A 24050-nucleotide genomic window follows, 5' to 3' on the forward strand; every position below is an offset into this window, starting at 1 on the left:
TGAGAGGGAGATATGGGAGGGAGAAGAAGCTGCTGAACTGGGAGCCAAGGTCCTTGATGAGTGGAGAGGACTGACCAGCAGGTTGGTGGGTGACAGAGACAAGAGAGGAAGAAGCTGATTGGCTGAAGGCAGAAACAGTTTTTACAGAGATGGAGGCATAATTGTGCCTTATGATTTTATTGAACTAAATTGAACCAAAGTGCTACATTAGTCCCAGGAAATGCCAAAGTCGGCACCAGCTGCTATTTTCTAGAAAAACCCCAGAACACACATTAAAGTCAGCCCTGAAAGAGCATTGCCTACCTAGAAAGAGCTGTCAAGTCAAGAAGAGACCCAGAGAAGAAATGTCAACAGGTGGACTACAGACGGGGCCATTCTTCTGGGCTCCACGGGCCCATATCTTGCCCCGACAATTTCAGTCCTCCCCTCCCCCTCTGGGGAACTGTCAGCGCCAGCTCTCTGCTCCATGACACATCCTGGCAGGAAAAGTCAGCCAGCCATCTTGGGCTGGCGTCAATCCCAGGAGAAGCCAGAGCAGAGGCTTTGAGAGATGGAGCTGAAGGAAGCACATTTCAGCGTACTTTTCTACGGAAGAGCAAGGGCTCATTAGCCAAAATGATCATTTTCCCAGGCCTGTTCTCAGACCAACTTAAAAATCACCTGGGCTGTGTCTCCACCCTTTCACCGGGAGTACAAGTTGCTTCCTGCTCAGACAGAACCCACCCTAACCTCAGCCCTTCTGGAGCACAGGCACCACTCGTACATTGCTTCTGCTTGTGAATGATGTGAATACACACAAGGCACACTTCCAGGACGCTGCCGTCCTGTTGTTCTCCTGTTTCACGGGCACTTGTTCTCCAGTCTCCTTTGCAGGTTCTTTCTTATTAACTTGACCTCTGACATTTGGAATGCCCCAGTTCTCAGCCGTTTATCTCTGTTTCCTCTCTCCCTACACCCATTTCCTTTGTGATCTCAACCAGCCTCAGGGCTATAATACCTTCTAGTCACTGAAAAATACTAATGCATATCTCTACTCCTTAGTCTTCTATTAGGTTGGTGCAAATGTCATTGTGGTTTTTGCTGTTGTTTTTAATGGCAAAAACTGAGATGACATTTGCACCAACCTAATAGTCTTATACATCCACTCACCTTGTTGGCATCTCTGCTTGACTATCTCATAGGCATCTCCAACGTAACATGCTCAAAATTGAACTTCTGATTCCCCCAACTCCCTGCCACACCTGCTCTACCTGCAGCCTACCCCCATCTCAGTCAATAGCAACTCTATCCTTCCAGCCGCCCAGGCCAAATCCCTTGGAGTCGTCCTGACTCCTCTTCCTCTAAATACAGTCTATCAGGAAATCCTGTCAGTTCTACCTTCAGAAAATACCCAGAATCTTACTCTTTCTCACTGCTTCTTCCCCCGACATCCTGAACCAAGCCATCATCATGTCTTGCTTGGATTATTACAATAGCCTCCTAACTAGAATCTGCTTCGACCCTGTTTCAAACAGCAGTCAGAGTGATCCTCTAAATACGTGAAGTCCTGAAGATCATGTCACTTCTGCACTCAAAAACCAACCAACCATTTTCTGTCTCATTTAGAATAAAAGCAAAACTCCTTACACTGGCTTGGAATGACCTGGCCTCCCTCCACCCTCCATCCTCATCTCATCCTGTTCTCTCCCTCATTCACCCTGCTCCAGCCTTACTGGCCTCCTTGTTGTTTCTCAGACACTTCAAGGCTGCTTCCGCCTCCAGATCTTTGCACTTACTATTTCCTCTGCCTAGAACATGCTTCCCTGCTCTCCACACGATTTGCTGTCTCCTGTCCTTCAAGCCTTTGTGCAAATGCCATTCTTCTCACTGAGGCCCTTCCTCACTACCCTATGTAAAATATACACAATATAGGACAGCAGCACCCACTGTGTTCCTTTTGTTCCCTTTACTCTGTCCATTTCTCTCTATAGACTTATCTTCTGAGACCACATGCTTATTAAATGTGAACTCCGTGAGAGGAGGGACATTCTGTCCTTGCCCACAGAGGGTATCAATAAATATCTGTGGAACCAGTGCAATTCAATATACATGGTTGTGGGGAAACCTCAGAATTCTGCCATCCTCTAGATGCTAGCACTAGAATGGCAGTTTTTATAATGAAACCCTTCTCTTTCAAGTCCTTATAGAGGTATGACTTTAATTAAGCAGCTAGTCTGTCTGGGCCCTTGCATACTTACAGAGCCATATCTCGAATGCCAGCAGAGATGGCTGTTGCCTTCCTTTCCTTTGCTTCCTAGTTCTTGGAAGAAAATCAACAGTGGCTAGTGACCTTGCCTGCAGGTGAGCATAACTATTAAACACCAGCCCTCAATGCAGATTGCTGTTGTGGTTATTCTTTAATAGAGCAAAGGAATCGGTTACAATCTTCTTGTAACTCTGTGAGTCTCTTGGCCAAATATGTTTAAATGATGTAGCAAATGTCTCAATGTGAACTTTCTACTGATCAGGTTTTCAGGAGATTTGAGTTTTGGTCTTAACTCTACTGTGGAATTGCCACAACTCTGGATACTTTCCTGAATTCTCTAGTATCTTGGTTGGGAAAAATGTAATTTTGGGGGTAGATGATCACTAAGACCCTTTCTTGATCTAAAGTTGTGGTTTTCTCAGAACAGAAGAGCTCCTATTTGTGAGTCACTAGAAACACACATGATTATCTCTTTGGCTTTCCCGTTACACACAAAAAGCCTTTTTTTCTGTGACTTTTATATTGGTGAGGACTTTTTCATTTGTTAGGGGCAGAAACCCAGCTCAAACCAACTAGAAAGGAAGTAAGAGGTCTGTTGGCACCTATAGCTGGAAATTTAGGGGTAGAGCCTCTCTGGCAAGCTGGATCCCAGGGCTCCCAGGATATAAGGAGGACCCAGTCTCTCTCCGTCTTCTGGCTTCACTTCCTCCTGTGTTGGTTTCACTTTCAGGCAGGCCCCACATGACGACACCAGCAACAGCCACACAACATGTGCCACCTTCAAAAATGCAAGAGGAAAAGGGCTTCTTTCCAGGAATTTGGGGATCTTTAAAAAATGGAGTCTCATTGGTCTTGTCTGAGTCCCGTGTCCTTTCCTGAACCAGGGAAATGGAGAGTTGTGAGATCTCTGGCCAGATCTGTGTCACAGCCCAACCCTCAGTGGAGCTTGAGAGTAAAGGTGGGGAGCCCACCCAACCCACACACAGGCTGAGAGCGGCAGAGGGTAGACAGATGTCAAAAGGAAACCTAGGGCTATTAACAGAAGAGTAGATGCTGGAGAGGTAAAAATAATGGACATTTATTTCAGTCCTCATTAAGGGTTTTTTTTTTTTTTTTGAAACAGAGTCTCACTCTGTCACCCAGGCTGGAGTGCAGTGGCACTATCTCAGCTCACTGCAATCTCCACTTCCTGGACTCAAGCTATTCTCATGCCTCAGCCTCCCAAGTAGCTGGGATTACAGGCGTGCGTAACCGAATAAGTTTTGTATTTTTAGTAGAGACGGGGTTTCACCATGTTGGTCAGGCTGGTCTTGAACTCCCGACCTCAAGTTATCCACCTGCCTCGGCCTCCCAAAGTGCTGGGATTACAGGCGTGAGCCACCACACCTGGCCCTCACTGAGTTATGATTTTCTTGTAGGTTCTGTATTAATTTCTTATGGCTGCTGTAACAAATTACTACAAATCAGTTGGTTTAAAACAACAGAAATTTATACTCTCACAATTCAGAATGAAATCAAGGTATTGGCAGGGCTGCACTCTCTCTGGTATTGGAAAATGTACTCTTTGCCTCTTCTAACTTTTGGTGGCTGCCAACATTCCCTGACTTGTGGCCACATCACTCCAATCTCTGTTTTCACAGTCACATGACTTTCACCTCTTCTATTAAATTTCTTATGTGTCTACTATGAGGACACCTGTCATTAGATTTAGTGCTCACCCCAGTAATCCAGGATGATTTTCTCATCTTAAGATTATTAATTGTATCTGCAAAGACCTTTTTCCAAATAAGGGAACATTAATAGGTTCCAGGGATTTGATGCAGATAGCTTTTGAGGAGCTGTTTTTCAGCCTACCACAGATATCAAACCAAAAACAGTAACGTTGAAGTGATTAAGACATCAGAATGTAATGGAGAATCAGAATAACTTATAAATATGATTGATATATTTTTTCCAAATGCTTGGTTGCCTTTTAAAGAGATAAAAGAGGCCAGACACACTTGCTCACTCCTGTAATCCCAGCATTTTGGGAGGCTGAGGTGGGATGATTGCTTGAGTCCAGGAGTTCAAGGTTGCCGTGAGCTCTGATTGTGCCACTGCACCACCTTAGCCTGTGTGACAAAATGAGATCCTGTTTCTAAGCAAATAAATAAATAAATAAAAAGTTTTTAAAGGGATTAAAAAAAATTTGCTGTGGGGGGAAAGCAATCAGACAGGTAAATTTCTGACTTAGTTGCCAGTCATGTATGATTTTCATTTTAATATATCAACCCTCCTTCTCTCTTCCAGGTAATTGTTGAACCAATAGCTTCTTCTATTTGGGCTTTCTACTCTTTTTCTACATGTCTTTAGCTCTTTTGCTAAAATGTCATTACTAGCAGTATCCATACTAATCATAATTTATCAACAAGAACTAGCATGTAAAAAGTCACTAGCGAGACTACACCACAGTTAGGAAAATATTTTCAAACCTGATTTCTTATTTCAAATGAGTAATAAACACTTAAAAATCTGAGCCACTGGCCTTTTCTCATCTAGGTAAATGTCCCTAGGGACCCCAGGCTAGATTAGACATTAAACAAGACAAAAATCTTGTGGAAAAAGAGATCAACAGGCACTCAAAGAAGACAGTGGTGTAATACATGTTTTCAAATATATGTCATCTTGTCCCTGTTTCCGCCCACGTTCAGCACAAGCAGCTGCCCTTACTGGTTGCTCAGGTTGGACTGGAAGTGCACTGATTGCTGGTATTTTCCCTTGAGGCATCTTGGCAGCAACTCTGGCGGTTTATGTTCTTGGCCATAACAGGGGCTAGGCAGGTGGCTCTGTGCTTTGTCAGTGGTGTGAGTTCTACAGGTGTTTCATATGGCTGGTGACAGGGGACTGCAGCCTGGCAGAGTCTGCTCCCTTGATCTGCCAACCTTCCCCAGTTCAGAAACGAAGGGGCACCTAGACCTTCATCTGTGCTTCTCAAGTGCAGCTCTGCTTTACTGTCAAGTGAAGCTTTCTCTGCTAGAAATTTGTAGGATCTGAGAAGAGATATATGGACATTATGGATATAATTTGGACATTATGGATTTCTGCATGTCTTCTGCTTCTGGAGAATGGACTTAACTTAGATCTGGCAGCCAGGATGTTGGCAGAGTCAATTTCCAGTGTTGGAGTGAGAATGATGTAATGAAAACAGCTCTGGCCTGAGACATTGGTGGGCAGATCCTTTTCAGCCACCACCTTTCTCAGTGACCTTGACCAGCCCCTTTCCCTTCTCTGTTCCTCAGTTGCCATATTCAAAACAAGAGGATTGGACTAAATGTTCTCTGAGGCATTTCCTAGCTTTACCATCTATCAGATGTATACATTTTAAACCCTCCAGGTTGAGCATTTGGGATCTATGAGAAGGATCACAAGCTGTTTCTTTTCCCAGAAAGAGCTCCCCACGCACACCCTGATGATGCTGATGGTTATATTCAGAGTGCCTCTAAATAAAGTCCAAAAGTATAGGACTGTGGTTAGAGTTAAGAGTAGTTCCCAGTTATGACCATATCAAGCATTCATCAAATGTTAATTGGACCGGGCGCGGTGGCTCAAGCCTGTAAATCCCAGCACTTTGGGAAACTGAGGCAGGTGGATCAGATCACTTTAGGTCAGGAGTTTGAAACCAGTCTGGCCAACATGGTGAAACCCCTTGTCTAGTAAAAATGCAAAAAAATTAGCCAAGCATGGTGGTGAGTGTCTGTAGCCCCAGCTACTCTGGAGGCTGAGGTGAGAGGATCACTTGAACCGGGGAGGTAGAGGTTGCAGTGAGCCGAGATTGCACCACTGCACTCCAGCCTGGGCGATAGAGCAAGACTCTGTCTCAAAAAAAAAAAAAAAAAAAATTGTTAATTGGGTGCCACAGGCAGCTGCCAGGGCTATAAAGATGGGTAAGATGGAGTTCCTGCCCCAAGGAGCACACAGTCCAATGGAGGAGACAGATGACTAAATCAAGGATTGCATTACAGTGTGATAAGTGCTACTATAAGGTTATTCATCAGGTGCCTTGACACATGGAGGATGGACCTATAAATCTCTCTGCGGTAGTGTCAGGAATGGCTTCCTGGAGGAGGTGGCACATGAGTAGACACTGAAAGGATGAATAGGAATTACCTATGTGAAATGGGGATCAGGTCTCCTAGAGTACTCACAAAATGTATGTTTGCCCAACAGATAATTGCCAACTGTCATGGAACACGTTGCTCCCTTTAAACACAGGTGTCTCTCTCATTGTCTAATTATTCTCTTGGGCCTGGCCCATGGATTGGAACTGTATGTACCTAACTGGAGCCCCAGGGGCAGAGCCGGAGTAAGCCGGGAAAGTCAAATGGACTGCAGCATTTTTTTCTTTTTTGAGACAGGGTCTCGCTCTGTTGCCCAGGCTGGAGTGCACTGGCAGGATCACAGCTCACCGCAGCCTTGACCTCCCAGGTTCAAAGTGATCCTCCTGACAGTGTTCTGAGTTGCTGGGACTACAGGCTCATGACACCAGGTCCAGCTAATTAATTATTATTATTATTATTTTGTAGTGACAGGGTCTTGCTATGTTGCCTAAGCCGGCTAACTTTGATATAGACCCTGAGATAGCAGAACTGTGGGCTCCAGCAATACTGTTTTTGGTATGCCAGTATGAAATGCTTGCAGTCTACATTCTGTACACATAACATTCCCTTCTCTCTCTCTCTATTTTTCTTCCTTTTTCCTTTTCGATTGCTGGTGCAAGTTAGGGGGAATGGAATGGAGGGACATAAACGCTGTTGGTTTCTGAGTATTTCTAAGGTCTCCCTGTGATTCTACTTAGTCATGGCAGGCTTCTTGGAGGAGGTGCTGGTAAAGAAAGGTAAGGACTAGCTTGACTAATCAGGCTGACATCTGAGCTAGGAGAGGCTCCCCGGGTCCCCGGCTGCTCATAGCCCCGCCACACTTCCGTGCCTGTGACCTTTGTTTCTCTCCTAACCTCCCACCAAATAGAACCAGGTTTAATCACTTCCCTTTTTCCGTTCAGTGGCTGGACATGTCCATCAGGTTCCTGATTCAAAGCACTTTCAGTCAAACTGGTTCCCTGAGCGGTGCGCCTGGACTGGGGGACTTGGGGCTGCCGGCGAGTTCTCCGCGCTGTGAATTACCTTCCGAGGCGGCGGCGCGGCTCCGCCCCCAGCCCCGCCGGTGGTTCAAGTGCAAGATCCGAGCTGGGAGCTGAGAGGCAACACCCCTGCTCGCACTGCAACCTGCTCCCTTCGGGGAGGGATCCTCCCCGCTCCAGCTTCTGCTGGCCGGGCTCCGCCAGGCTGGAGGGTAGCAGAGCCAGGAGGAACGGAGACCCAGCGCTGCCCGTTAACAGTCCCGGCAGGAAAGCCATCATAATTACTCACCGCGCTAATTGCCTGTCATTAAAGTTCAGGAAACGGTCCGAAGAGGAGCTCCGAGTCGAGAAGGGGGCAGGTGGTGTCTGGGGCTCCCGGCCGGCCAGGGTTAAGCGCTTGCCTGCTCCCTGCCTCCCGGCTTGAGGCCAGCGCGTCTTCAGTGGGAGACCAGCCACTGCCAGGGACCCGGGAGCGACGCCGCCAGCCCGGCCCGACCCCCTCCCCCACCACGGCCTCTAGAAGGGGGCAGCAAGTGGGGGTTCCCGGGTACCAAGTCCCCTGCCCAGCCGGCGCCTGGGGGCGCAGAGAGCCAGAGGGGCTGCAGGGACACCGAGATGGCCGATGAGATTGACTGGCTGGACCTGCCGGGCCGGTGGGCCTACGGAGTTGACGGTGGTGGGAGAATCTTCTTCATCAAGTATGTTGGTCTCCCTCTTCTTTTTATTTCAATTTTTTTCCTTTAAGTTGTCCAACTTGAAAAGTGGCGGGGCTGGGGGCAGGCTGGAGAAGGTGGGTGAAGCAGTGGCTGCAAGGGCGGGCATGACTAATAAGTTTATCACCATGCCTGTTTGAATGTGTCTCCCGCCTTTTCCTCAATGGGTCAAAGTCCAGCAAAGGCTTGGCATTCCCTCCACGCTCGGAGAGGCAGGGCAGGGGAGTGCTGCCCTTTCTCCCTCTCCTTGGTCACATGTGAGGCCTCCAGGAGGATGACTAGACTAATGCCCAGCCTGGAGTTTTTTCAGCTCCTTCCCTGAAAGGGCCAGAGGTAGGTCTTTCATTTCCCCCCAGACTTTCCTATGGGAAGACTTGGGCTAAGTGACAACATACCAGGAGATCCTGCCTCTACCACCCAGTTCCTGGCAACCCTCACCCCAGACTCAGTGTGCCCAGGACAGCACTTCTCCTCTCCTGCCCTGCTTCTTTATGGGGCTGTGGTCAAGAGGGAAGGGCACGATGCCCACTGTATGTTTAGCATTCTTGAGAGAGAGAGCGCCTTTGCTACTCTCAGTAATATATTAGCACTGTTATATTAATTTCATAAACCAAAATGGCTCTGGCATAATCTCATTATAACAAAGTGGCCCTGCTGGCTCTCTTTTGGCTCGCTTCTACTACAGTCATCTTTTGCCAGGATAGACATCTCCCAGAAATATAGCAAGTCTAGAAGCACAGCGTCTTGGACTGTTACCCACACTTGACGAGCTTTTCCTTCCTCAAGATAGCCACTTACAAAACATCAGAGCTGCAAGGAATCTTAGAAGCAATCCCTTCATTTGTCAAATGGGGAACTGAGGTCCAGAGGTATTGGAAGTACCGGTCGAAGAGAAAACCACTTGTTAATCAGAGCTGGGACTCAGCCTAGCATCTGCTGACTGAGTGCACTGCTTCCCCAGGTACCAAACTGCCTTTGCAGGGGCTCAGGCAGGCAGTGGTTTCTCTTTGGTGTTTCTAAGTTTCCACATTTGCTTTAGGCCTTTCTTCTGTAATTGTCACCACCATGATCATAATTGATGTTGTAATTATGTTATCTTAGAAATTAACTCCACTAAAGGTCTTGACCCCAAGTCAGATTCTTAAATAACAGAACTTCTGCAATATTAAAACTGCAGTGGCTTGAGACATTAGAGTTTATAAGAATCACCCAAGGAGCTTATTAAGAAGGTGGAATGGCCGGGCGCGGTGGCTCAAGCCTGTAATCCCAGCACTTTGGGAGGCCGAGACGGGCGGATCACGAGGTCAGGAGATCGAGACCATCCTGGCTAACCCGGTGAAATCCCGTCTCTACTAAAAAATACAAAAAACTAGCCGGGCGAGGTGGCGGGCGCCTGTAGTCCCAGCTACTCAGGAGGCTGAGGCAGGAGAATGGCGTAAACCCGGGAGGCGGAGCTTGCAGTGAGCTGAGATCCGGCCACTGCACTCCAGCCTGGGCGACAGAGCAAGACTCCATCTCAAAAAAAAAAAAAAAAAAAAAAAAAGAAGGTGGATTCCTGAGCCCTACCTCAGGAGATTCCTATTCAGAGGATCTAGGGGAGGGTCTTAGAATGTGAATTTCCATGAGCCCCTCAGGTATACTGATGAAGTGATTCATTCTCTTCTTTCTTCCTGATCTCTTACTTGCCATCCAGATTATTTTCCTCTTTCATTTTACAAACATTTATTGGGCATCCACTCTTCGCTGCAGTGCTAGGCACTGGAGATAAAAAACAATAAGATGTAGGTTTTTACTTTAAGGTAACAGGGAGAAAACATACATCAATACTTAGGAAAGAATATGGTACATTCTTGAGGCATTTGCAAGATGCTATGGGGAAGGAAAGAACTAATGCTCTCCAGGAAGTTCAATGAGGGCTTCCCAGAGGAGGAAGCATTTGAGCTGATACTGGAGGAGAGACAAGAGTGAAAGAAGCCTTGGAAGTAGAGGCTTGGGGAAATAAAGGCACCAATGGGGGCTGGGGAACAGGTAACCTAGAGCGCTCGGAGAGGTTCAGTGGAGATGGAGTGGAGCTGCTGGAATACTGTAGAGGCCCAGGAGGAAAAGTAGGAAGAGGCAGCTTGAGAGAGCCCTTATGTGCTAAGCTAAGGGGTCTGGACTCCATCCTGTACGTGGTGGGAAGCCAAAGGAGATTTCAAACTGGGACCTGACATCATCAGATCTGCATTTAGAGCCTTCTCTCTGGCAGCTTCATGGGCAGTGATTTGAGGCTGAGCGAGAGGCAGGAGGAGAAACTTAAGGCATGGAAAGCAGTGAGGAAACAGTTGCAAAAGTCCAGGAGACAGCTGATGGGGCTTGAATTAAAATGGTGAGAACAGAAGAGAAGGGGAGGGAGAGATGGGAGAAATCTTCAGGAACCAAATCAGGAATATTCATCTAAAGCTTGAATTCTGGGAAGGGGAGACAATGGGAGGAATCAAAGGTAAAGCTTAGAATTTCCAGCTTGAGTTTGAAAGAGGTCAGGAGTATGGCAAGAGGAGTGCATTTTAGGGGGAGTACCGTTCTAGTGGGGAAACACTGCAGTTGATGTCCCTGGGGGACATTCAGGAGATGCTGTCTAACAGACAACTGGACATACAGGATACAGTTTGAAGAGAGAGGCTTGGGCTGGAAAAGGGTCATCATGTGGGGGTAGAACCACCCAGAAGAGTGCGAGGGAAAAGACAGGAGTATACCCAGGCAGCACCAGTGTTAAGGAAGGGATAGAGGAACAGAGGCCAGGTTGGAGAGTAAGACTGAGAGGTTGCAGAGGTGGGCGGCACCAGGACCAGGGTAGAATGCCACCCCAGAAGGCAAGGAAGAGGGATGTTAAGAAGAAAAAAGGAATTCAACAGTGTTGGATGCAGCAGAAAAGCCAAATGGGCCAAAGGCTAAAAAACACCTAGTGGATTTAGGAGAGGGGGAGGCCTTTAATGACATCTAGGAAAGTGGTTTCAGGAGAAGGCTGGGAACAGAAACCAGGTTGCAGGGGATTGGTGAATGAAAGGCCAGGAAGTGGAGAAAGCTAGGAGAGACTACTGTCAAAGGTTTGGTCAGGAATGAGGAGTGTGAGACAGGAAGCTGCCAGGGGACATGGCATTGAGAGGGAGGCAGAGTACTGAGACTATAGAAGACACAGACAGAGGAGGAGGATAAAGGGATGGACCCCAGAAAGAGAGAGGAGGTGAAGATGCAAGGCTGGGATGCTCAACAGAGAAAAGATGGCAGAGAAGGGGGACGTTAACCCAGGCAGAGAGATTAGCCTTAAAGGGGAGAGAGGGCTACCTATTCTCCAGAGGAAGACAAGTATTAAAGGATGGGTGAGAATCTGGGTAAGTTTTGGTGGTGAGGTGATTGGGCATACTGGGAAAGCTCCCACCTAATCTTCTCTATTTTTTCTTCGATCAAGAGATAAGATCCTCTGCGCAGGAGAGGGGCTGGGTAGCAGAGGCAGGCCTGGGACCTGAGATTAGCGGGAAAGCTTTGGAGCTCTCTGCGGATGGCAACTGACTGGGGACCTTGAAGAAGATTCTAGGTGGCACTCAGGGCTCAGCTGAGCTGGGAGACTGGATTTGCAGTGACCCCAGTCCTCCCAGGCCCAGCTCCCCCATCAGCCCAGTGCTGGAGTGGAGGCGGCCTGTGACTGTCCCAGACGGGGGCGCTGACAAGGGGTGGAAGGGATGCAAGATGGTGCAAGGACAAGGGGAAGAGGAAGTTGAGGGTTGTGGTGGAATGTCAAGGGTGTGATAGGGTTGTCTGTGATATCCAGTGGGGCAGAGATAGATGGGGAGTCTGAGGGGGCTGACAGTGTGCAAGGAGGGGAGAGTCAGGGGCTGGAAAATCTCAGGAGAGATGTAATGGAGGTGAGGGCACTGGCTGACTTCCTCTCCAAGCCCTTCCTTTTTATTGGCTTCCTCCTCCACTGCCTCCGAGAACCAAAGCCAAGACCAGAGACCCAGTATGTTAGAGTCTTCTTCAATGGTGCCCGAGCTCAGAGGTCACTAGAACAGTGACTTTGTTTTTTTCTGTGTTTATCAGAGGGGTAGGTTAGCTGGCAGATCTCTTCCTGTAACAGGTGTCCAACTTTAGAGAAAATTAGTGGAGTCAATAGGAAAAAAAGCATATGTTTACACCAACACTAGTACACAAATGTTCATAGTAGCTTTATTTGTAGTGGCCCAGAACTGAAAACAACCTATAAGTTCAGCAACAGGTGAATGAATGAACACACTGTGATGTTTCCTACAATGGAACACTATTCAGCAATCAAATGGAATCAAACGACCACATGCCACAACATGGACAAAAGCATGAACGTCAGACAACTGGGTGCTGTGGTTCACACTGTAATCCCAGTGCTTTGGGAGGCCGAGGCAGGAGGATCACTTGAGGTCAGGAGTTTGCAACCAACCTGGGCAACATAGTAAAACCTTGTCTCTGAAAAAAAATAGCCAGAGGCCAGGTGTGGTGGCTCATGCCTATAATCCCAGCACTTTGGGAGGCCGAGGCACTTGAGGTCAGGAGTTTGAGATCAGCCTGGCCAACATGATGAAACCCTGTCTCTACTAAAAATACAAGAAAAATTTGCCAGGCGTGGTGGTGCCTGCCTGTAACTCTAGCTACTTGGGTGGCTGAGGTGGGAGGATTGCGTGAACGCAGGAGGCAGAGGTTTCAGTGGGCCAAGATTGTACCACTGCACACTCCAGCCTGGGTGACTGAGCGATACTCCATCTCAAAAAAAAAAAAAAAAAAAAAAAAGCCAGACATGGTGGTGCATGCCTGTAGTCCTACCTACTCAGGGGGCTGAGGAGGGAGGATTGCTTGAGGCCAGAAGTTTGAGGCTACAAATGACTCTATGATTGTGCCACTGCACTCCAGCCTGGATGGCAGAGTGAGACTGTCTCAAAAAAAAAAAAAAAAAAAAAATCAGGCAAAGATGTACAATTGTATGATTGCATGATTCTATTGTGTGATTGTACGATTCTATTTATATAAAACTCTAGAAAATGCAACCAATCTACAGTAACAGAAAACAAATCAGTTGTTGTTGGGGAGAGGGGTGAGGATAGAAAGAGCTGGGGGTGGTAGGTGGAAAGGAGGAATTACAAAGGGTCACAGAGAAAGTTTGGGAATTCATTATCTTGATTTTGGTGGCAGTTTCACAGGTGTATAGATACGTCAAAACTATTAAATTGTAAATTTTATAGGGAGTTTAGTCGATATCTCACTTTAATAAAAGTTTAATGGAGTCTTTCTTAGTGGAGTTTATTCTACATCCATTATACCTTAAAGACATTGAGTAGAGTCTTGGCCTGGGCTCCAAGACACCATCCTAAAGCCTGGGTGATCCAGGTGATCTGAGTCCCTTCCTCCACGTACCTGAAGTAGCCAAGACAGTCAGGTGCTTCTTGCTGGGTCACATCTGGCTCCGGAAAAGTCTGTGTCACTTGGTCGGTGGGGATTGAGAAATGATGATGGCTTCATCTACCATTGAATCTACAACCCAGAGGGTCTGTGTTGCTGGGGAGCCTGCCTTGCTGGGTGTGAGGTATCAGAAAGAGTTTTGTCAGGGACAGATCTAGGTCTGAATCCTGTCTTCATCACTTACTGGTTGTGACTTTGGCCAAATTTCTTAACTTCTCTGAACCTCAGATTCATAATGTGTAAAATTCCTAATGTGAGGGAATGTTGTCAATGAAAAATACTTAGCATTGTTGACACACAAGGACTATGGGTTCACTCAGTCTCCTCCTTTTCTTATCCATTAGAGAACCTGCCAGTTACGGACCTTCCTTGTTCTTCCCACCTGACTTTAGCAATCATCTCTAACATTGCCTCTGTCATGAAGCTTTCATGCTTCCCCTTCCTTAACCTCATGCCAGGTAGCACTAGTTTCTTTGTGATGGTATCACACTTTTTACGCATAGTTACAATAGGGATTATAGTGCCTATCACATTGTATTACAGGTATCTTTTTATGCATCTATTTCCCAGTGGGTTGTAGATTCTTTGAGGTTAGGGATTCGATATTATTCATCTTGAAACCCTCAGAGTGTACTCCATAAATAATACTCTGTGAATGTGAACGAATGAACAGCCTCGTGGACGCTCCCATCTCATGTGTCTGGGATTGAATAGTTGGTGTTAATGTGAATCTGGAGATGAGTGTCCCGCTCAGAAAAGCCTCTCTTGTAGCTGACACTTTCTTATTGGTCTTTCTGTAGTGATGAGGAAAAGTCAACCAGCTGGGTGCACCCTGGAACAAAGTCACCCATCCAGAGTGGACACATCTCCTGCCCAGGTAAGGAGCCTCTCTGTCCCTGCCTTTACAGTCGAGGAGGATGCAGTAGCTTGAGGTGGCAGCAGGAATCCTGTGCCCCAACTTTGCTTCTGACTTTTTCCTTTCTCCATGGATGGACTCAGCTTAGCATTTGGACTGCCATCTGGGGGAGACTGCAGGCTGGTTGGAGCTCACCTCAGTGTCTCTCCAAGCTTCCACCTCCAAAATTGGTATCTGAGACAGACCTTTGAGGACAGAGATTTTTACTCTTCTTTCATCCCTCTGCCCAGTCAGAAAATCCCCTGTCTCAAGGGCTCTTGAACTGACAGAAGCCAGCCCCCAGGGCTGCGCTCTAGAACTTTATGTCATGATGGAAGTGTTCTCTCTCTGCTCTGCCCAATACAATTGCCATGAGTCACATGTGGCAATGAACAAATGAAATGTTACAAGCATCCCTGAGGGCCTGATTTTTCTTTTTTTTTCTTTTTTTTTTTTGAGACAGAGACTCACTCTGTCACACAGGCTGGAGTGCAGTGGTACGATCTCGGCTCACTGCAACCTCTGCCTCCAGGGTTCAAGAGATTCTTGTGCCTCAGTCCCTCAAATAGCTGGGATTACAGGCGTGTGCCACTACACCCAGCTAATTTTTTTAATTTTTAGTAGAGATGGGGTTTTGCCATGTTGGCCAGGCTGTTCCTGACCTCACTCAGGTGATCCACCCACCTCGACTTCCCAAAGTGCTGGGACTACAGGTGTGAGCCACTGTGCCCAGATGGATTTTTAATCCTAATTAATTCAAATGTAAATAGCCCCACATGGCTAGTGGGAGCACCTGTTTCTCCCACTGAGGAGAAACGTGAAAGGGGACAAGGCTGACATTGCTGCTGATTATGGAGAAAATATCACTGGTAGCCCTCAGGGCTAGTGGGAAAGGTGGGACACAAACAGGTCAGCAATGAAGAAACAACCAAAGAAAAAGATTTCAGTCTAAGTTGTTGAGGTAGAGACATCAAGACTCACAAGGCCTGGGTACTTTAAGTGAACAGCCATTCATCCTCCTCATGACGCCACCACAGGCCAGTAAGAGGGGGTGTGAGTTACAATGTGGGGAGATCTCTCACCCCCTCTTGCCTTCCAGCCCTTCACCGGACTGGACCCCAGGCGCCTGGTTCCAGGGCCTCCGTCACTCATGGGCACGGCTGGCACTGCTGGACACACAGGATGAAGCCTTTGACTTGTTCAGAGTCCTTTTCTTTTTAGCTTCTGAGCTGGGATCATTGCTGGAAGAGAGAGACTTCAGGGGTCATGGAATTCGACTCTTCATTTTATGGTAGAAAAGTTGAGAGCAGAGAGGAAGTACCTGGCTCAAGGCCACTTGACTAATAAGCAAAGTGGTGTCATGGTTAAAGGCATACATTTTAGAGGCAGAGAGATCTGAGCTCAACTGTGGCTCTGTTTCTTTCAGTGTGGTCTTGTAGTAGGGGTTTAATTCTTCTTGGACTTAGCTTCTTCATCTTTATAATGGGGAGAGGATTATGAACCTCAAAAAAGTAGTAGCAGGCATTACATCAGAGAGGTGGTTCCGAAAATGGAGGTAGCTGCTGCTGTTATTGTCACCATCATTATTTCCAACTTGCAGCAAGGCCTCCTGACTCTAAGGCCAGGGCTGTTTTCTTCTACCAGGTTGATGATGGTGTCACCTTCAGTGTTTCAGCTGTTTACAGGTTGAGTCCATTCACTTCATTATCATCCTAGCTGGAGTGGAAGATGAATACCAGTCTGTGAGCCAATGCTTTCATTTTTGGCTGCAGCCAACTGGTTGTCTAAGGCTGGGAAGGGGTTAAGATGCCCCCGGAGCTTGCCGGGAGGGCAGCTGCCTCAGCGGGCACTCCGCCTGGATGGGAATATAAGCACTCTTGGTGTTGCCCAGGCAGAGAGGGCAGTGTGGAGGGAAGTTGCTAGAAAAAGGCAGGGGACATAATCCACACTGGCCTCTTTCCCAGGCACATCACAGTGCCAGAATTATTTATGATTCTGACCCAATGGGGATCCCTCTACTTGGGGAGGATGCCAACCCACACCCTCCTGAATGGCAGTGTCCTCCCACAGAGATAGAGGGGAACAAGTAGCATTTATGGAGCAGCACAGAGGAAAGAGTGTGGGCTTTGGAGGCAGCACAGCAGCACTCACATCCCGGCCCAGACACTTCCTGTGTGACCTTGAGCCAGTTGATGAACCTGTCTGGGCCTCCGTTTCCTCATCTGTCATTGGTGAAAATGCTTTGGAGGACACCTGTTGTATAATGGTGCTATGCAGATTAAATGCACTAGCAGAGGTAAAGTGCATAGCTTAGAGGAAGGAAGTACTCGCTAAGTGGTAGCTGGTGTGATAGGTGGGCCATGTCCTGGCCGGAGCTGGGCTTGCTGGCTGCCCTGTTTTGCTGAAACAGCACCATCACCATCAGCAGCAACTGTGGAAATACAGACCCTTAATAAATACAGGTGAATAAAATGAATGATTAGAAACTGGACCCGCTACTCTGCAGAACCCAGGCACTGCTCCCCAGCAGCTGGTGCCTCAAGGCAGCTGCTAACATGGCAGGAGACAGTCAGACCAGCAGAGAATCGCTATGCTTTGTAAGACTTCATACACAAGGCAGGCGTGTGGACTGACCAGAAAGGTGGCAGTCACTGTCCATCAAGAGAATCCCCACCTGTTTTCCAATATGTCAACCAGGGGCTCGCACTCCCAAAAGGAATGTTCTCAGCCAGCTCCCTGACGGTCCCCACCTCTGACAGTGGACTCTCTTGGGTCTCTCAGAAGGCTCCTCCTCCTCAGCCATGGGGTGAAGGAATCCTGTTTGCTGGGGAGGCGGGATGCTGCCCAGGGTGGCTGTTTTGGGAGAGCGAGTGGGATGATATAGAGCCTACGAGTGATCTTGGGAGATGGAGGTGCTATGCCCACCTGTGGGGGCTGCCTGGGTGCCTCCTGGCCGCTGTCAACTTCCTTGCTCACACTGAGATTCTGTGATTCTCCTCTGAGCATTTCCATGGATAATTTTTTTTTCCAGAGACACTATTAAAGATTGTAAAAACTGTGTCTCTTCATTTTCCTGGGGCTGATTTCCTAGGTCCTTGGTGTCGTGTCCAGAGGCAGCAGAGCCTGATGGCCATAACACTGGCCTGGGATTTGGAAACTTGAGTCTTACTCGGATCTTGGGTGTTAATGATCTGTGAAGAGTTCCTGGGGCAAGTGACCTGCCCTTCTGGTTAGATGATCCTGAGGACACTTCCAGGAAACCGTCTGTGTGTTCACTGTTGTATGCAGGGACTGGCACAGGGCCTGGCACACAGTAGATGCTCAGCAAAGATTTGTTGAATGAATGAGTGCGTCCTACCAGGCAATGATCCATTCGGTCACTTCACCGCTCATTGACGGAAAACATCCCGTTCACTCCCATGTCTCTATTTGCTGGGAATCTCACTGCTAGAAATCACGGACAAAAAAAGGATGGAATGGTTGGTTTCAACTCAACTGGCTTATCTTTGGATTTTCCTGACTGTTTAGGCACCCATCCCTCCTAAGTGCAGGTGGGGTTTGTGGGAAGAGAGGAAGAGAGGAGAGGTTGATCCCAGGGTATCTCATTCTGGTGATTTTGCTTCCTCGCAGGTTTGCCCAAGGGCTGGGAAGTGGATTCCACCCAGGAAGGAGCTGTGTATTTCATCAAGTGAGTAAGACGCAGTTTCCTTTCTGATGTCGCTGTTGGTTCTGCTTTCGTCCTTGTCAGGAGGAGAGATGGTTAAAGTGTCTGGTTTTTCACTGAAGGCACTGCTGGGTCTGTGACTGGCTAGGAGGTGCTGAGGCTCCTGAGAGCTGAGATAGAGATGGGAACGTATGTATCAGTGTGCCTGTTTATGTTGGCCTGGGTAGTAACCAGTGTCAGTCCTGGTAAGTTTCCTGAGGTGGGGTGGGTGGAGTTTTGGTCTGGGCTGTACTGGTGGGAAGGAGATGGCTCAACAAAGTAGAGGAATGAGGCTGTTCTAGACACACAGGCAGAGGTTCAGAGGCAGGAGATGGAGCCGCGGGGCAGGATGTGGAGCCAGTGGGAAGGGAAGGTGTCTATGGGGTGTACGAAGGAGGACACCAGACTGGTGGTGGCAAGGCCAGCTCCGGTCACTCTTGCTCTTGTGGACGGGGGCATCTGCGATTCTGGGGGTGGTTTGTGTGGGTGGAGATGCTCTATTTTCCTCCTAGGAGTTAGTTAGGCCCCTCTGTGAGCTGGGGAGCCCTTATTTCCTGCCGTGGCTAAAGGTGTGCCTTGGGAAGTTGCCCTGGACTTAACCTTGGAAGCAGAAGACACAGCTCTTTGGGCTGGGGTGGTGCATGGGCTACCCAGTTGAACTCACTTCTCTCTGCCTTGGCCTGGGTCTCTCCATCTCCCAGACAGGCTGGGAGCTGGTTTCATTCGCAAGGGTGAGGCTCAGCGTGCCCAGGCCTGTGGGCCTCACCCTCTGGTCTGGCCTCAGATTCTGCAGGGATGGAAAAGCGCCTCTGCCCAGCTGCCTGGGGCAATGGCACCACCAGAGGGAGCCCCAGTCTAGCCAGGGGAGGAAGGACCTTTGCCTCATCCCCTTTCCCTCCCTCTCTGCTTTGAAATCCTCATCCGTGTGTACTAGGAGGGGTTACCTTTCCATCCCCCACCGCAAGATCTGCCAGCACTTAGATCTGCCATCATCTACCACCTACATCAGCTTAGCTGTTAACCTATTTTTTTTTTTTTTTTTTTTTAAGACAGAGTCTCACTCTGTCACCCAGGCTGGAGTGCAGTGGTGTGATCTCAGTTCACTGCAATTTCCACCTCCCGGGTTCAAGCAATTCTCGTGCCTCTGCCTCCTGAGTAGCTGGGACTACAGGTGCCCGCCACCACACCTAGCTAATTTTTGTATTTTTGGTTGAGATGGGGTTTTGTCATGTTGGCCAGGCTGGTCTCGAACTCCTGGTCTCTAGGGATCCATCCACCTTGGCCTCCCAAAGTGCTGGGATTACAGGTGTGAGCCACCATGCCTGGGCCTGTTAACCATATTCTTAAAGCAAAAGCAAATTTTTCTTTTCTTTCTTTTCTTCTTTTTCTTTTTCCTCCTCCTCCTCCTCTTCTTCTTCCTCCTCCTCCTCCTTCTTCCTTTCAAAGTATCTGTTCTGGAAATTATTCTAATATCACATGACAGTTATAGGCTGAGCTTTTCCTAAGTTTGGGCCCACATGCTTCTTGCTTCAAGTAAGAATTGTGAATTGTTTCTTCTTTTCTCCCTCTTGCAGATACCATCTTCATATTCCTTTCGGTACGTGGCTCTAGAGACTGTTCATTAAACACTTTCACGTGTATTGCGGCATCTCACCCATCCCTAGAAACGTACCCGTCCACCTCTCTGACCTTGCGCCCCATGACTGGCCAGCTGTGCTCCCATCTTTCCTTCCCTCCATCGTGTCAAAACCATTCCCACCTCAGAGCCTTGGCACTTGCTGCTCCCCCTGCCTGGGAGCACTCTCCTCCCATTTACACACACAGTTCCGACTTCTGGATTAGCCCCAATGTCACCTCCTCAGAGAGGCCATGCCTGACTGCTCCGCCTGAATTCCCCCACCCCTCCACATTTACTTTTCTTCACAGCACTGGGCACTACCTGAAACATGTTTGTGTATGTATATGTTTGGTTATGTATTGTTAGCCCCCTCTGCTGCATAGTCCTGGGAGCAGATTCTGGCTATTGTGTTTTTCACTCCCTCCTAGAACCTTTCTGGTGCATGATAGGAATCCAGTATTTCCTGAAATGAATTCATGTATGAAAAACATTGGGAGATAAACAACAGAGGCATAATTAATTTCTGCTTCAGCTACCAGCCCAGAGCTTTCTTCTGAGCGCCCCCAATTTAATGTATCCAGACTTGAAGTCATTGCCGGTTCCACCTTTTCTAGAAATACCACCAAAGCAGAGCCCTCAGAGATATCCTCAACCTTTCCCTCTCTCACATCTCCCCCACAGGTCATGTCAATTCTCCTCCCAATTATCTCTCAACCCACCCACTTCTCATCATCCCTATAGCCATGGCCTGAGTTCAGGCCCACGTGGACTCTCACTTCCATTATTGTAGAAGCTTCCCAACTGATCTTCCTGCCTCCAGGCCATAATGCTGCAAGAGTGCTTTCCTCTAGAATTCAAATTTGGTCATATCATTCTCCATTAAAAACTCTGCATGTTTCCTATCACTTACAGGATAAAATCTAAATTCCTTATCTGGGCACATAAAGGGCGTCATAGTCTCGCTCCCGCCCCCCTTCCCAGCCTCACCTCCCACACTCCCCAGCTGGCTCTTTAGCCCTCTCCTCTAGCCCTACCAAATCACTTGTGGTTCCCTCAACATCCACTTCCCTTCCATGCATCTGGGCCTTTGTAGGTGCCAATCTCTCCTCACATGGCCTGTGTCCACCTGAGAACACTTGTTCTTCCTTCAAGCCCTGCCCATGACATCACTTCTTCAGCGATGTGTCCGTGTATTGTAGTTATTTGCTTATACTTGTGTCATTTTCCACTAGATTAGTAACTCTCCAACTGGAGCATGTATCACAATCACTGGAGGGTTTGTTGGAGCACAGATAGCTGGGCCCTACCCCTAGAATTCTGGATTCAGAAGGTCTAGAATTTGCATTTCCAACACATTCTCAGGTTATGCTGCTGCGGCTGCTCTGGGGTCCACACTTTGAGAACCAGTAGCCTAGACTGAAAACTCATCAAGGGCAGGGGCAACACAGGGGGGCCGTAAAGTCGGGAGACACAGGCAATATTGTTTAATCATCAACCAGCCACGAATTCTGTGTTCACATACATTTCCAGACCCGGTGGTCATTCTGTACATCATAGCAGCAGCCGCCACTGTAGGAGCTGAGTGCTTTATGACATTATCTCATTTACTCCTCACCGCACCTTTATGAGGAGGTCCTATCATCCCGGTTTTAGCAAATAATGGAAAAACTGTCTCTTCGTATGTGTTACTCAATGTTACAAAGCTTGTATTAATAGAAAGCAAGCGGGGAGGCAGCCTCATGTGTGCTTGATTTCACATCTTAGCATGATGGCACGGCTGCTTCCCAGCATCCTTGGCACCTTGCTTGGACAAAGGAAGTGCTCAGTAAGTTCCTGCTGAATGAGTGAGTGAATGAATGAACGACTGACTCGCTGTTCTTTCCTATTTTCACAGTTCCCACAAAGGTTTATGACATTTGGTTGGTGGATGAGTTAGAAACTCAAACGATTTCAGACATGGATTCCAAGTAATAATAAAAGCCAGACAACTGGAGGAGCTATTTTGTTTCTTTTAGTGTGGATGAGGGAGGGAAATTTCAATGAGCAAATATTGACATCTGCCCTGGAGCAGAGAAGTATGTTAATTGTGTGTCAACAAGCTCTTTCTTTCAGGGTATTTAGGAAGTGACTCTCATAGTATCCACAACAGACGTATCTCTTGAGTGTGCCTGTGGTTTTAAAGGTGTCATTTACTGGGAAGAGCGGTGGGAGGAGGAGAGAACAGGGGAAAGGTTAAAACGTGGGAGAAACGCACTGGAAGCCTGCCTGCACTTACCGCAAAGATCCACAAGAGGGCTCCAGAGCACACATGATGGCTCCACAAGGCTTTCAGGGGTTTGCTCACAGAGTGTCTCCCCAGGCTGATGGCGTCCTCTCGGAGGTGACAGGGCCACCTTTCCCATCCCCTGCCACATCCCAGCCATAGTGGGTCTGGTAGCTGTCTTTCTGATGCTTAAAGATCTAGCTATGTAACACCCATTCCTGCCCAACAGGAAGTCTTCCCCCGCCCCCTTGTCTCCTTCCCCCCCACCCCCCCACCCCCGTTCCGGCTGAAGCCGTGATACTTGCCAGTTATGTCCCCAAGGGTGCCTCTCTTCTTCCCCAAGGTTGACAGGGAGGAAGACGTGGCAGGACGCTTTCTGCAGAGCTACACCCCTGATAACCCAGTTCCCAAGCTGGGCCCCTGCGGCTCCTCCACCGAGGGAACCCCACCCAGCCGTTGGTGTTCCTTGTTCTGTTCTGGACGCTTCCTCCAGGAAGGTGCGAGAATGTGCAGGCAGGCAGTCCACCCACGGCCCTAGCGCGCCTACAGGCTGCTTGGCGCTCCTTGAGGGGCTGCGGGGAGGCAGAAATCAGAAGCCCAGATCTCTGCCCCGTGTGCTCCAGGCTGGGTGGTGAGACGCCGGTGAGCCTCCAAGGCTGTGCTGGGTCTTTGGGATTCATCAGTACAGACCCCAACCCGAACTGCGAGACCCCGGAAGAGGAGGGGCCCTGGGAGGGGCGGTAGAGCCACCAAGAGCGGTTCTGTTGTCTCCAGAAGGCAGACAGCACAGAACACAGGAGTCCTGGGGCAGCAGTCTGGTATAGTGACCCCACTAGCTCTAGGCTTAGAAAGGCAGATAACACCCCAGAACAGTAAAGAAGGAAGCGGCCGAGGAGAAGAGGTAGTGAATGTGCTGGGCTTCAAAGAAGCCCATTTGCAGGTGAGGAAAACAGGCTCGATAGTCAAGTAATTTGTTCAAAGTCACTGAGTTACTCAGGGATGGAGCTGGGCTTCCAAGTCACACAGGTCATAGTTAGCCAGGCATGGTGGCTCACACCTGTAGTCCCAGCTATTCAGTAGGCTGAGGCAGGAGGACTGCTTGAGCCTGGGAGATGGAGACCAGTCTGGGTAACCTAGCAAGACTCTGTCTCTAAAACAAATTAAAAAATTAGCTGCATGTGGCGGTGTGCACCTGTAGTACCAGCTACTTGGGAGGCTGAGGAGGAAGGATTGCTAAAGCCCAGGTAGAGGTGGAGGCTGCAGTGAGCTAGTTCATCCCATGGAGCTCCCTTTCCTATCCAGTTGGCATGTTCTGCGAGGAAGAGAGACGCATGCAGATGCGGTTCCACTGAATGGGCAGTGAGCCAGTCAAGTTAGTGGTCACCAAGACTGTACGGTAGGGAGTGGGGATGGCACCACAAAGGTGGGGAGGACGTGTGTGTTTGGAGACCGTAGTAGGTGCCTGGGAAGCTTGAACTTGATCCTCTGAGCAATGGGCCAAAGATCGTAGAGCAGAGGAGAGACGGGATCGCAGAGGTACTTTCTGTGGAATCCTCCTTGCCTCACGCCGCCTCATGCCTTCCCCACCGGAGTTGTTTAGGTGAGGCTTGCCTCTCCTCTTCTGGGCTCGCAGAGCAAGAACTTAGATTTAGCAAAGGGAATTTATTATCTCTGGTCCATTTGCCTCACCTGTTCTTGCTGCAGCTTTAAGATCTTCATGCTACCACATCTCTTCCACCTTAATCCCCCAGATAAAGGCATGCACCCAACACCGACCTTCCCTTTGGCTTCTCATGTCCCCGAAGCTACTCAGATCCCCCAGAAACATTCACACGTCTGGCTCAGGCTTCTCGAAGGATCCGTGGGACTTGTCTGCGGCCCTTGCCCTCTGCCTGCCAGAGAGGAAACCTGCCCAGCAGGCCCATCTGTTGGTCGCCTGCCTTTTCCAGCTGCCTGAGGATTGTGGGGTCTGGGGCTGGGGTCTCTCTCCCCCTCCCTGGCCTCCCTCTGGGATGCTGTAATCTCTTGGCCCAA

The 24050-nt window shown here is 48.6% G+C and overlaps 1 protein-coding gene and 1 long non-coding RNA gene across 14 annotated transcripts in view; one reads left to right on the forward strand and one right to left on the reverse strand.

The window, feature by feature from the left end:
- Positions 1 to 2377: 2377 nt before the first annotated feature.
- On the reverse strand, positions 2378 to 7738 carry LOC119619606 (uncharacterized). Its single transcript, XR_005236100.2, has 2 exons — positions 7651 to 7738; positions 2378 to 3120 (listed from the first exon to the last, which is right to left on the reverse strand). It is a non-coding gene; the product is annotated as an uncharacterized lncRNA (long non-coding RNA).
- Positions 7739 to 7958: 220 nt separating this feature from the next.
- PLEKHA6 (pleckstrin homology domain containing A6) overlaps positions 7959 to 24050 on the forward strand; it is a 157071-nt gene continuing 140979 nt past the window's right edge. For all 13 annotated transcript variants that reach the window (XR_012091209.1, XM_073011583.1, XM_073011586.1 and 10 more), the window contains exons 1-3: positions 7959 to 8059; positions 14338 to 14414; positions 18063 to 18120. Coding sequence is in view for 12 of the 13 variants with exons in the window: in XM_073011583.1 (XP_072867684.1) it covers positions 7977 to 8059; positions 14338 to 14414; positions 18063 to 18120 (218 nt within the window). In the remaining variant the exon portion in view is untranslated. The remainder of the gene's footprint in view (positions 8060 to 14337; positions 14415 to 18062; positions 18121 to 24050) is intronic.

This window comes from Chlorocebus sabaeus, chromosome 25 (assembly GCF_047675955.1).
Source record: "Chlorocebus sabaeus isolate Y175 chromosome 25, mChlSab1.0.hap1, whole genome shotgun sequence".
NCBI classification, from domain to species: domain Eukaryota; kingdom Metazoa; phylum Chordata; class Mammalia; order Primates; family Cercopithecidae; genus Chlorocebus; species Chlorocebus sabaeus.